A 12,627-nucleotide genomic window follows, 5' to 3' on the forward strand; every position below is an offset into this window, starting at 1 on the left:
CGTGAAAAGTTTTAGCCACTGCAGAACAAAAAAGTGGCTAAAAGTTTTCACGCAGGTGCACTTAACGAGGGTAACTTGGAAAACATGTTGGATCGCGGCCCCGAGGACTACAGCTTGACACGTGTTACCTTTGACCATGATATTTCCCTAATAAAGTGGCCTGTTATTGGTACACTTGAAAATGGTGATGTACCTAATAGAATGTCCGAGTGACATCACAGGTCAAACAGCCAATCAGAAAGTGGGGGTGAGGGCGGGTGTGGCACTTTTCACTTTCATTTAAGCTTTGACCATGATTTTTTATTATTTGATTTATGAAAAAAAAAAAAAAAAAAGATCAGTGTGTGTGTGTGCGGGGGGATGATTTGTTGAACGATTCGTTTGAACGAATCTTTTGAGTGAACTGATTCTAAAGCTTCAGTTCACTTAAAATAACTGTAATGCACACCACTATCATGCGATGTTTGGATGCTTTAAGGTAGGCAAGTTCTAACAGAGAAGAGTGGGCATGGAGGGTTTTTTTTTTTTTTTTTTTTTTTTTTTTACACACATATGCTTATAAAAATAAAGAAAAAGTGGCTCCAGACCATTTTGGCCAATTTGGTTGTCACTTTCAATCTCAAACTATTTATAGTATTCAGGAATAAATAATGACCTCAAATGTAATGCGCATGTCACGAGTGTAACAGAGTTGATACTGATGACTTTGAGTTCAACAAATCAACAATGCAAATTTTTCCATGATAAAATGCTATATGCACCCAACGGGATTTGAAATCGGCTCGCTGGGATGAGAGTCCAGAGCACAAACCACCACACTGTGGAAACCACGCTTGTGTGACATTGAAGGTATGTACCTTATATAGTTTAAGGGAGCAGCTCCGAATAGACCAGAGACTAGTTGAAGCCAAAGTCATCAGCATTAACTCTGCTACACTCGTGAACATTTGAGGTCATTTTGAGGTCTCTTTTGATAAGCACTTCTATGCGTGTTAAAAAAAAAAAAACTCCATGCTCACTCTTCTCTGTTAGAACTTGCTTACCTTAAAGCATCCAAACATCGCATACAGCTGATGCTGAGCTCCCACCAGGCAATGGTAACATGCAAATCACTCACTCACTGACTCGTTCACTCATAGATCAGTTCAGAGAATGAACGGCAAATGCAATTCACGACCCGTTCGTGAACGGGAAGTTACGTCATTTTCTTCTTCGTTTTGTTTTACGGCGAGGTGGCACCAGCTTCAATGTGCATTACTGACACCTACTGGTTGAAGTCATATGAACTGAAAAACGAACGAATTCAAGTTATTCGTTCACTCACGTTCACTAAAAAGATTCGTTGTTTTAAACGATTTGTTCACTCACGAGCCAACACAATCGCATGACCGCCGATGCTGAGCTCCCATCAGGCAATGGTAATATTATAAATCTTATTTTGACTTCAATGCATTTTAATTTAATCAAATAGTTTTCCCTATATTTATGCACAGTGTATGTTAATAATATAACAAGAAATACAAGGGATACAATATGTATTTTACTTCCAATTAGTGTTCTCAAGCAACCTGAAGTACATGTAAACATACATTTAAGACACATACTTAAGGTACACGGCGCATAAGTCAAACATAATTGTGTCCGGTGTATTCTTGATGTATGGTGTAACTTTCTCTCAGCGGTTTTCCCCAAGTTTAGTTAACATAGCACAAGAGTAGTGGACTTCATGCACTGACTAGTCAAGTGGTGCAGGTACTGTTTATTTATTTTGCACATCATAAGTTATAGATGGAGTTGACACGTTGAACAAAGCTGGCATAAGGCTCCACTTCCTCTGTTTCCTCAATCTGAAAAAAAAAACAGCATACAGACAAAGTGCAGCGTCATTCTCGGAAAACAAAAATGTGCTGGAAAACAGAAAAGAAACTAAACCTTAACAGAAAAATTTTAAAACACCTCAGGTTTGTGTATAACGGGCTCAGGTTTGGTTGCCGAGCAGTCTGTGATCAAGCAATTTCTGAGAAAGGAAATGAAACTGTTTAGTAGTTAAAGAATAATTTAGTAACAAAAAAAAATACAATATTCCAGAATTTAAATGTAGTAGATTGTAAATTCTCACCTGAGCATGATTTGCTTTTTGTATATAAAGAATAAAAGTGCAGCTAGGACCATCAAGATTGACACAACTATGAGAAGGCACACATCAGTCTCAAGAAGACCTGAGTGGTAAACGAGAAAGGAGTTCATTAGTTCCCATTAACTTTCTGATGTACAAGCTTATCACAGTCTGATTGTTTTGTGTCCTCAAGCTTCTTAGATGGTGTTCACTCATTGACTCATCTTTGTTTGGCAGAACTTAAAATTCACAAACGTTTTCGGTGCCTTGGTACCAACGTCTTCTCTGCTTCCCAGTATGGATGCCTGATGATGCATGTCGCGTTTTTTGGGCCCTCAGGTAATTTCAGGCGACTTTCTACAGAGAACAATCCACCGGAATGCCACTGCGTCACCACGGCTAACTCGTTTTCGGCATGGCGCCACGTGACATTGGCGGCCGGCTTTCCTCCCTCCGCTGCGCAGACGGCCACCATGCTGTTGTTGTCCCTCCGCTCTAACCAGGAGGAGATACTGGGAGGAACTGGGAAAAAAGAATCAATAGATGCTGCAGTGATGGCTATGACAGACACAATTATAGCTACTTTTTAAATTTTGTTTTTTTCAACATGCAAAGTTGCCCAATGTGGAAATTTGCTTGTCACACCTGTAATGGACACGCTGACATTACAGGTGTAGGTTCCTCCAGCAAAAGCCATTTCGTACATGTATATGCCCACATCACGCTCAGAGAAGTTGGGGATGTGCAGGTAGGAGCAAGACTGCGAGATGTTGTGCAGGTCGGAGCAAGACTCCGAGATGCTGTGCAGGGACTTGCCGTCATTGCAGGTGTCTAATAAACTCGTAGGCTTTCCCCCGCCCACCTTACACGTCTTGTTTCCAACCAGGTCCACTCTCCAGATGACGAACAAAATCTTCTTCGACATCAAGTCCTTCGATATGTTGCTGCAGTTCAGCTTGACCTCACTCCCCACATTGAAATATAAGTGAGTCACTGTATTAAAAAAAAAAAAAAAAAAAAAAAAAAAAAGAAAAAGATCATTGTTATCTATGCCAAACTTGTGCTTGAGCAAATTTACCTAAGGAAAGAATGACTTCAATCCTGTACAGAGCTAACTGGTACAGAAAAAAAAAGGTCAAGCATCGTTCAGCTTCTTCAATGGAACATCTTACTTTGCCCACATCTCTTTCACTCTTCTTTTTGTTAGCTGTAAGCATTATGACTCATAACTGCACTCTTATCTTCACCAACAGAAGCCATCTATTTGTGGTGTGCTCATACACTACTAAACTAAATGCAGTAAATTACTTCTCCAACCTTGTAAAAGTATATGAAATTAAAGAGGACAATAAAAAAAAAAGTCTCAAGAAATAATTGAAATTAGTCAATTATATTTCTGGTATACAAATTAAAAGAGATACTATAAAACTTATATTATGAAAGAATTATTTGAAAAACAAAACTAACAAAAACTATAAACCATATAATTATAAACATAAACACTAAAGTACAAAATAATAAAATCTATGAAAAATAATATAAAATACTAAAGTCTGAATAAATAATGAACAAGGAAATAAAACAAATTTGAAAAACACTAAATATATGACATGAATAAGAATGAAAATAGGAATAAAATACATACTGAACAACAAAATAAACAATGAATGGGCCAAATGTGTCATAATTAAAAGATAATACTAATGATCTTTGGGCAGTTATAAACTATGACGTTAAAAAACTAAATTATTATTATTATTATTAATTATTATTATTATTATTATTAGCTATAAAAACAATATAAAATGCTAAAAGTATTATTACATTAAAAAAGAAAAAAAAGTCTGGCTGTCGATCAATGATGACCATTATGGCTGTTTATGTAAAGGTAGATGTTTGACACTGGTACCCATATTGCAGCTCCATTACAGACCTGAGTCCTGAATCCATGCTTGGCACAGCAATGCCAACAAGAGAATGACAGCAGAAACCCCAATCGGCTCCTTCATCTTCAGCTATCCACACGGCTTTAAATCATCTTTTCAAGACCGAACCAGCTACTAGTTAAAGAGTGTTGCATCTCTAATCCACAGAACACATTTACAAGAAAACTGTGGTCAACAGTACATCCCTCCCTCCCTTCTTCCTCCTCCACAAGCATCATCATGTGATCATCACAGGAAGTTGATTGCTGCTCTCTACAGACAATTTTACTTTTTATCTTTACTCGGGTTGCTGCGTTAGCATTTCAGCTGTTAGAAGTTGATCAGTTCTTACTCACCAGGCTGTTGGTAAAATTAAAATATTTGGTAATCTTATGTCCTGTTTATGAATCTGGGTTTATGTCCTGGAATTAACATTATGAGTCAGCATGAGTTTTAAATATAACCCTTTATTTACAATTCCAACAACTGAACATCTTCATTCCAATTACATTGGTTGAATCATTATAAATTAATGGTGGTGGTTTATAAAGACAAAAATCGTATTAACTGTCATACTTTGTAAACTATCTGTCGAACTGAAACTTGTAGTACAAGCACGACATATAAAGTCACACTAATAGAAAGTGATGAAACCACTTGTTAAGTATGAACTTTTTATAAACTGTTTCATCACTCGGGACATATGAATCATAACTCGGTTCATTACATATTTTCTATGGAAAATTAATCAGAGCCAGACATGTCGGCTGTTTTTTTTTGTGTCAGGAAGTGAGAGAAGGGTGAAATAATTTTCATGACAGCTATTAATAACTAAATGCATCTACTTTTTTTATATGGTGTTTGAATCAAGAAGTGGGAGTAGGGCACTGGAAAATAATTTTCATGACAGCCATGAATGACTAAATGTAACTACTTTCTTTCTATAGTGTGTTGAGATTCAATATTAACCCCACGTCTTGATTTTGAGGCCGCAGAGCTTCAGCTGACTGTGAGCTGGCATGTTTTGCAAGACAGCACAGCTTTGTGTTTGCTTAGGTCAGCGTAGTTTCCCTTAGGCCAAAAATAAAACGGAGGTTAACTTTTTCTGATAAATTTGACTTTGGGGAAGATAAGAGGGGGGGGAAAAAACACATTGACACACTTAGGATGAGAGAGAGAAAGACAAGATTGACATCCTGTTTACGTCAAAATCAACGCGAGGGTAATGGAATATGTTTTGGTTGATAACACTACACAAAACACTTTTGCCTTGATGTATTTCTCAGTATCAGTTATTTTCTCCAAATCTAAGACCTCTGACACTTATTGTATTTACTTATTTGTGTATTTTGAGATTTTTTTTCTTTACTAAACTACGTTTTTGCGACAGGGAAAAAAAGGCAAAACAAACGTTAAGTCAATTGCCAAAAAATGTTCAAACGCTTAAATTATTCAATTGAGTTGGTGTTTTATCTTTTAGAAGTATTTAACAAGCAAGAAACGTTTCTTACCTGATTGTTTGGCCTTTGGCCAAGAGCATCTTGGGAGTTGTAGTTGACCCTTCCTCTTTGACGTTCTCTGTCATAACAGCTTTCTTAAAAACAAAACAAAACAAAAAAAACCCGACACATTTTCCAACATGAATGACTTATAAGACATATTTTATGTCACTGATACTGAATTTTCCAACTTGTCACTCGAACCTATTTTTGTTTGTTTACAGTTTCCATGGTAACACAGCGGGGACACGATACCCGTTGCTAGCCGTCTCAGGATACACCGTGCACTTTTTTTCTTACACGACAAAGTAAGGCAGCCATGCGTCAAAAAAAATAGTTCTACATCATAGAACAACACATCCAAATATTTACATGCAGTATGCTCGTCTAAATATACATTTTGTCAACGCTGATGACGTCATAGAGAACGCATCCAAGAAGCGTCTACTGCTAAATACATGACTTCTCGTTGAGACTTCAATAGCTTTGTTTCTTCCAGGCACCGGTTGCGATTTTTTGTGTGGATAAAAATCAATATTAAAAATGTCAACTGTCACTCGTACCATTCCCAAGCCGACCGACGCAAGAGTTTCCAAACGGGAGCGTGAATATGACTATTTGTATGGTAAGTCTTTTACGTTTATTTAGCGAGCCAGCTCGTAGGACGAGCTATTGTTTTGGAGGAAATATTGGTAGTTGTAATAAATGTCATTTTTATCCTGCAGAGCCTGTATACTTCGTTTCTTCCGAGATCGACCATGTCAGGACCAGTTTTAAGACTTTCAAGCCGGCAGTTGTAAGAAACTTTAAAAAATACACAAAAATAAAATGAAAATGTCAAAAAGGTATGGATGTAACAGTAGACTTTTGCAAACCACAACAAAAAGCATTTTAAATTATTCTATAAAGTGATTTATCAATAATAAATTATCATGTTAAAATATGAAAGTTATGCTAAAACGTCACACCTCATAATATGAAATCTAGCCATCATAGGTGAATAGATTTATTCTGTATTTATTGCTTTGCAGAGAAAATTGCCTGAGTTTGAAAACATGTTCAACAATCAGAAGGTCACCTTTCGTCTGGACCCCTCCTTTGAGCCATCGTCACATTCTATGGACCGTCGCTGGCGTAGCGACTCAGAACAACGACAGCAGGCCCTCCAGCAACTGGCTGGGTAACACAAAAACACATACACAAATTTGCATGTTGTATTTTACCATTGAAGTTTGGTGTCACTCATGACTGTCTTCGTTGACAGATTTATTCCTACTATTCAGCCAATGATGAAAAAAAGAGAAACGTTTCAACCAAGTGGAGCTGATCGCTGGAAATATTTTAAAAGGTTTGAACTTGGCTCCCTCCAAACACTCACTGGCCATTTCAGAAAGTCACAAAAATAATGATACGGCTGTCTTTTTTCCAGCTCTCTTCCATTTGTGCAACTGACTCCCTTGGATGTGAATCGTGATAATTATCAGTAAGTTTGACATTCACCGTTATTTTTTTAATTTGATGGATGTTTAATTTTTTTCATCTTCATCAGAGAGGAGTTAGAAGCAGCTGGCAGGGAGGCTGAGGAATTTCCCACGCACTTGAATGTGGCAGTGCAGACAGACTACAGGGAGAGCGAAGCACAGACAGACCCGTACACCCCGGATTATTTGCTACGTGCCGGGACCACCCCTCCGGAGCTGCTGGCGCTGGCTTCTTTCACCTGGGGTACATACACACACACGAGCCACTCTTGAGATCTTAATATAGCCCAGTGTACTCAGTAATGGCACATACTTTACCGTCAGAGCGTGGCCTGCCTGCGAGTATTGAAGAAGTGGAAATGATCGAGCGGGCACGAGCCAGACGGGTGTGGGAAGCTCGACTTCCTACATTCAATGACCCGAATCTTCTGCGTAAACGGAGGCGGATGATGGAGGAAATGGAAGCAAAAGAGTGGGCCTTCAGAGAAGGAAAAATACAGAAGTAAATGACTGGTTTCAATGGCTTATTTGTTAGCATATTTATATAGAAGCTATGTTTTGTCTATATTTATTCTTTTTTTTTAATAATAGTTTAACAAAATAACTTTTTTTTTAAAAAAAAGATGGCAGTAGCCATGTTGGACTCAGCACAATGTCGTCTGCAGGCTGCAGGATGCTCGTCTGACCTTACTGGCGGAAATGCTGCAGCATAAAGACGAACCCCAGTTGACCTTGACCAAAGATCGACTCAACAATATCTACTCCAAGCTGCTCAAGGAGAAGGAAAGCAAGCTCCACAAAGTGGACAAGCAGCACATGAGATGTGAGACTGAGCGTTGCTTCGGTAGAACGAGTGAGAATCAAACCCATCGATAACTTTTGAACATAAAAAAAAATATGGCTATACAGCAATGAGGAAGCTGGAGACCAAGCGGAGGAACATGGAGGAGAACATCAAGCAGCTCGGTACTTGTAAAGACTACACTGTGTACTCATCGCTAACGTGTGCCTCGCGAGTATGCGGCAACAACTTCAAAAAAACTGCAAATCACGAAACCCAACGCCTGGAGACATACGAAGGTGTGTATTGAAACTGTTTGAAAGATCTTTAGCTGATATTTGAAATGATTAAGATCCAAGTTTGAACTGTCACTACCAGGCTTGCTGAATCGAATGCATAGACCCAGTGAGGCGCTTCTCAAGCTGCACAAGAAACAATCCAAACCCAAACTCAACACGAGCAAACCCCCTGATAGCAAAAGCAGCATTCTGATGGACAAATACAAGGTTATGAAAAAAAATATATACATACCTATATGTGCCACCACATCTCATTGATTATCATCCGTATTCGTGTAGAACCTCAAAGAGGAGATGGCCAAATATCTCATCAAGAAGGAAAAGCCTGCTCCTCGTCCTGTCACCCCCACCGTGGAAGAACCTCCGGAGGTCAGTTCTCTTCTCTGACATACTTACATTATTAATTCTCACCTCTTATTAGCGAGAGCAAGCCTAACACAAACCCTAACCCGAACCCTAACCCAAAGCACAGCGAGAGCAAGCCTAACCCTAAGCCTCAGCACAGCAAAAGCAAGCCTAAGCCTAACACAAACCCTAACCCTAAACACAGCAAGAGCAAGCCTAACCCTAAGCCTCAGCACAGCAAAAGCAAGCCTAAGCCTAACACAAACCCTAACCCTAAACACAGCAAGAGCAAGCCTAACCCTAAGCCTCAGCGCAGCAAAAGCAAGCCTAAGCCTAACACAAACCCTAACCCTAACCCTAAGCACAGCAAGAGCAAGCCTAACCCTAAGCCTCAGCACAGCAAAAGCAAGCCTAAGCCTAACACAAACCCTAACCCTAACCCTAAGCACAGCAAGAGCAAGCCTAACCCTAAGCCTCAGCACAGCAAGAGCAAGCCTAAGCCTAACACAAACCCTAACCCTAACCCTAAGCACAGCAAGAGCAAGCCTAACCCTAAGCCTCAGCACAGCAAAAGCAAGCCTAAGCCTAACACAAACCCTAACCCTAACCCTAAACACAGCAAGAGCAAGCCTAACCCTAAGCCTCAGCACAGCAAAAGCAAGCCTAAGCCTAACACAAACCCTAACCCTAACCCTAAGCACAGCAAGAGCAAGCCTAACCCTAAGCCTCAGCACAGCAAAAGCAAGCCTAAGCCTAACACAAACCCTAACCCTAACCCTAAGCACAGCAAGAGCAAGCCTAACCCTAAGCCTCAGCACAGCAAGAGCAAGCCTAAGCCTAACACAAACCCTAACCCTAACCCTAACCACAGCAAGAGCAAGCCTAACCCTAAGCCTCAGCACAGCAAAAGCAAGCCTAAGCCTAACACAAACCCTAACCCTAACCACAGCAAGAGCAAGCCTAACCCTAAGCCTCAGCACAGCAAAAGCAAGCCTAAGCCTAACACAAACCCTAACCCTAACCACAGCAAGAGCAAGCCTAACCCTAAGCCTCAGCACAGCAAAAGCAAGCCTAAGCCTAACACAAACCCTAACCCTAACCCTAACCCTAACCACAGCAAGTGCAAGCCTAACCCTAAGCCTCAGCACAGCAAAAGCAAGCCTAAGCCTAACACAAACCCTAACCCTAACCCTAACCACAGCAAGAGCAAGCCTAACCCTAAGCCTCAGCACAGCAAAAGCAAGCCTAAGCCTAACACAAACCCTAACCCTCATTTTGCTCTCCAGGGGGAGGAGGAGAAGGAGCTGGCAGTCATCCATTTGCAGAAACTCCTGAGGGGAAGAAGCATCCAAACGGAGGTGTTTGTTTGGATGTGCCTACCCATGGCGGCTTCTTCCTCTCGCTGCCGTGCTCAGCACTTGTATGTGTTCCACCGTGCAGATATTCACCAGCAAAGAAAACCACTTGGACCTCATCAAGGAGCTGAGGACGGCACATGCCCTGCGAGCAGAGGAGCAGCAGATGCAGAAGGCTGACAAAGAGATGGTCATGGCTCTCAAAGAAGAGAGAGAGAAACTGCATCTTGAGGTATTATATTGTTCCTTTTAAATCATTGTTTAATACACAAGTAGTGCTTTGACTCCATCTCGTGGCATTCTACCTGCAATCGTTTCTCTTTCCCTGGCAGAGGTCACGCGAGGAGGCTCATCACGCTGCCGCCGTAGGTGGCCAGCTGGAGTACGTGTTCGATACTCTGTCCAAGGAGCTGATCCGTCTGCAGGAGGAGCGCCGCATCCACGCTTTCACACTGCTGGCCGAGCGGGAGCGACTGAGGCGAGAGGCGGAGGAGAGCGGCCGGAGGCAGGCGGAGGAACGCCGCCGCAGGGAGGACGACCAGATCTTCAGAGAGGTACGTCGGCTGGATGGAGTCCTGCTAAAACAGATTGCGTCACAAGTGTGCGTGTGGGGTAGGTGGTGAAGGTCCACCAGGAGACAGTGGACTTGTACTTTGAGGACATCATCCTTGACACCATGGAGATCACGGCAGACCAGCAGGCCCGAGAGGAGATCCGCCGGGTGGCCAAGGAGGTCAACGATATCGCCTACGCCATCGAGGAGAGGTGATGGACCCTCACCAACTTGTCTGGAAAAATGTATATGCAAAAAAAAAAAAATCTGTGCGACTGATTCTGGTTTTTTTTGTTTCTTTTGCGTAAGCAGCCGCAACAATCTTCAGTCAGAGGAGATCGTGTCCGAGTTGGTCTACGGCTTCCTCATTCCTGAGATGGAGAAGATCACAGTCAGGCAGAGAGGTTAGTTGCCATCCCTGAGAATATTGCCAGACATTGCTAAGCAATCAAAGAACTCAAGTTAGTATGTACAGGGGCATCTTAATAAAGCGGAATGTGGTACACAAGTTCATTTCGGTAGTTTATAATGCAAGATTCTAATCTTGTTTCTCCGCTCTCTTAGTGCACGAGAGACAGCGCAGACACCTGTTGGCCGTGCGCAGCATCGTGGAGGGCAACGCCATGCCGCAGATCGTGGCGAGCACTATGAGCACCCCGCAGGTGACCCGGCCCTCTGACGTGGCCGCCCAACAGGTCCTGGTCGACATGCTTGTCGGCACGCCGGGTCCGGACGACACGCCGGGTCCGGACGGCATGCCGGGACTGGATGACACACCGGGACCGGACGACACACCGGGACCGGACGACACGCCGGACCGGGACGACACACCCGGCCCGAATGATACAGCAGACCTGGACGACACACCGGGCCTGGATGACGCACCGGGACCGGACGACACACTGGGCCCGGATGATACAGCAGACCTGGACGACACACCGGGCCTGGATGACGCACCTGGACTGGACGACACACCGGGCCCGGATGATATGGCAGACCTGGACGACACACCGGGCCTGGATGACGCACCAGGACCGGACGACACACTGGGCCCAGATGATATGGCAGACCTGGACGACACACCAGGCCCGGATGATATGGCAGACCTGGACGACACACCGGGCCTGGATGACGCACCAGGATCGGACGACACACCGGGCCCGGATGATACGGCAGACCTGGACGACACACCGGGCCCGGATGATACAGCAGACCTGGACGACACACCAGGCCTGGATGACACACCAGGACCGGACAACACACCGGGCCCAGATGATACGGCAGACCTGGACGACACACCGGGCCCGGATGATACGGCAGACCTGGACGGCACACTGGGCATGGATGACACACCTGTCCCGGATGATACGGCAGATCTGGACGACACACCGGGCCTGGATGACATGGCGGACCTAGACGAAACAGCAGACCCAGACAACACACCGGGACCGGACGACACCCCGGCCCCAGACGACACATCAGCCACAGATGACACGCTGGCGCCGGCCAACACTCCGGTCCAGGACAACATTCCAGCCCCGGATCACAGCAGTGCTGAATAATCATGTAATTGTAAAGTCACATCAAAAGTTAAGTCAAACATTTTACCCACAAATCATACAATACGCCCCAAATGCTTTCAGGATGAACGTTATAAACTTACTAATAGTATGATGCAATGTATTTAGCTAACTTTACTTTAACTGTAACCAAAAGAAAATGAGCTGTGGAAAAAAAAAGAAAAAAGTCTTGCCATTACTTACCACATTGTCATTAGTTTCGTTTTTCTAGGTAAATCGCTGGTTTCCACTGGCACCACTTTGGTTTTTCACCTGAAAAACTCTGAGTGCCTTCATAGACAATCAAAATGAGTCATGTTATGTTCAATGTTTGAAATAAAAGACAGTTACAAATGGAGCAAAGTAATACGAGTAGTACAGGATATGTACACAGCTGCAACTATAAAATAAAACAATGGACAAAAATGTTTTGCTTCTTTTTTTTTTTGCTTTAATAAACACAGCAACTGTTTTTTATGGTCTGAGTGGACCCTTTTTATTTTGTTTATTCTGTATAGTGTGAAAGGAATAGTTAAAAGTATAATCACCACAAATCAATAAAAATAACAAACACCTAACCAACTACAGATGTATTTTTTTTTTTTAAAATTCTGAGTATTTCATCAATTTATTTGAAAAATGTGACCACTTTTTAAGAATATTTTTCAAATATACCCTGAAACCTTTTACTTCCAATTATGTAATGTTTCAAAT

The 12,627-nt window shown here is 42.4% G+C and overlaps 2 protein-coding genes across 8 annotated transcripts; one reads left to right on the top strand and one right to left on the bottom strand.

Annotated features, from left to right (window-relative positions):
* Nucleotides 1-1,518: 1,518 nt before the first annotated feature.
* On the bottom strand, nt 1,519-6,664 carry LOC148394246 (cell surface glycoprotein CD200 receptor 1-A). Of its 6 annotated transcripts, none has more exons than XM_088382252.1 (7): nt 6,619-6,664; nt 5,553-5,635; nt 2,762-3,109; nt 2,372-2,638; nt 2,120-2,219; nt 1,957-2,035; nt 1,519-1,847 (listed from the first exon to the last, which is right to left on the bottom strand). In XM_088382252.1, the coding sequence occupies exons 3-7, from the start codon at nt 3,039-3,041 to the stop codon at nt 1,776-1,778; spliced, it is 798 nt and encodes a 265-aa protein (XP_088238378.1). In that variant the 5' UTR covers nt 3,042-3,109; nt 5,553-5,635; nt 6,619-6,664; the 3' UTR covers nt 1,519-1,775. The 6 variants fall into 6 exon arrangements, with proteins under 6 accessions (XP_088238378.1, XP_088238375.1, XP_088238376.1 ...); XM_088382249.1 differs by lacking the exon at nt 6,619-6,664 and adding an exon at nt 5,796-5,898; XM_088382250.1 differs by lacking the exon at nt 6,619-6,664 and adding an exon at nt 5,745-5,853.
* Nucleotides 5,729-12,385, top strand: cfap91 (cilia and flagella associated protein 91). Of its 2 annotated transcripts, XM_088382230.1 has the most exons (18): nt 5,729-5,848; nt 6,040-6,165; nt 6,266-6,336; nt 6,572-6,720; nt 6,805-6,888; nt 6,970-7,023; nt 7,090-7,265; nt 7,346-7,523; nt 7,687-7,844; nt 7,931-8,101; nt 8,181-8,308; nt 8,381-8,470; nt 9,733-9,804; nt 9,887-10,033; nt 10,134-10,355; nt 10,418-10,566; nt 10,667-10,758; nt 10,919-12,385. In XM_088382230.1, exons 2-18 carry the CDS (start codon nt 6,084-6,086, stop codon nt 11,914-11,916), a joined length of 3,021 nt encoding a protein of 1,006 aa, XP_088238356.1. In that variant the 5' UTR covers nt 5,729-5,848; nt 6,040-6,083; the 3' UTR covers nt 11,917-12,385. The 2 variants fall into 2 exon arrangements, with proteins under 2 accessions (XP_088238356.1, XP_088238355.1); XM_088382229.1 differs by having other exon boundaries at nt 5,805-6,165.
* The last annotated feature ends 242 nt before the right edge of the window (nt 12,386-12,627 follow it).

Source organism: Syngnathus floridae, chromosome 8 (genome assembly GCF_059516105.1).
Source record: "Syngnathus floridae isolate MCC-2025c chromosome 8, RoL_Sflo_1.0, whole genome shotgun sequence".
Classification (NCBI taxonomy): Eukaryota; Metazoa; Chordata; class Actinopteri; order Syngnathiformes; family Syngnathidae; genus Syngnathus; species Syngnathus floridae.

Excerpts from the sequence above, each read along its gene's own strand:
- LOC148394246 (XM_088382247.1), bottom strand. The coding sequence starts at position 4,125 with ATGAAGGAGCCGATTGGGGTTTCTGCTGTCATTCTCTTGTTGGCATTG. Across the intron at positions 2,220-2,371 it reads GGTACCAAGGCACCGAAAAC|GTCTTCTTGAGACTGATGTG; the intron begins GTTTGTGAATTT and ends TTTACCACTCAG. Across the intron at positions 2,036-2,119 it reads AAAAAGCAAATCATGCTCAG|TTTCATTTCCTTTCTCAGAA; the intron begins GTGAGAATTTAC and ends ACTACTAAACAG.
- cfap91 (XM_088382230.1), top strand. The coding sequence starts at position 6,084 with ATGTCAACTGTCACTCGTACCATTCCCAAGCCGACCGACGCAAGAGTT. Across the intron at positions 7,524-7,686 it reads AGAGAAGGAAAAATACAGAA|GCTGCAGGATGCTCGTCTGA; the intron begins GTAAATGACTGG and ends TGTCGTCTGCAG. Across the intron at positions 10,567-10,666 it reads GCCTACGCCATCGAGGAGAG|CCGCAACAATCTTCAGTCAG; the intron begins GTGATGGACCCT and ends TTGCGTAAGCAG.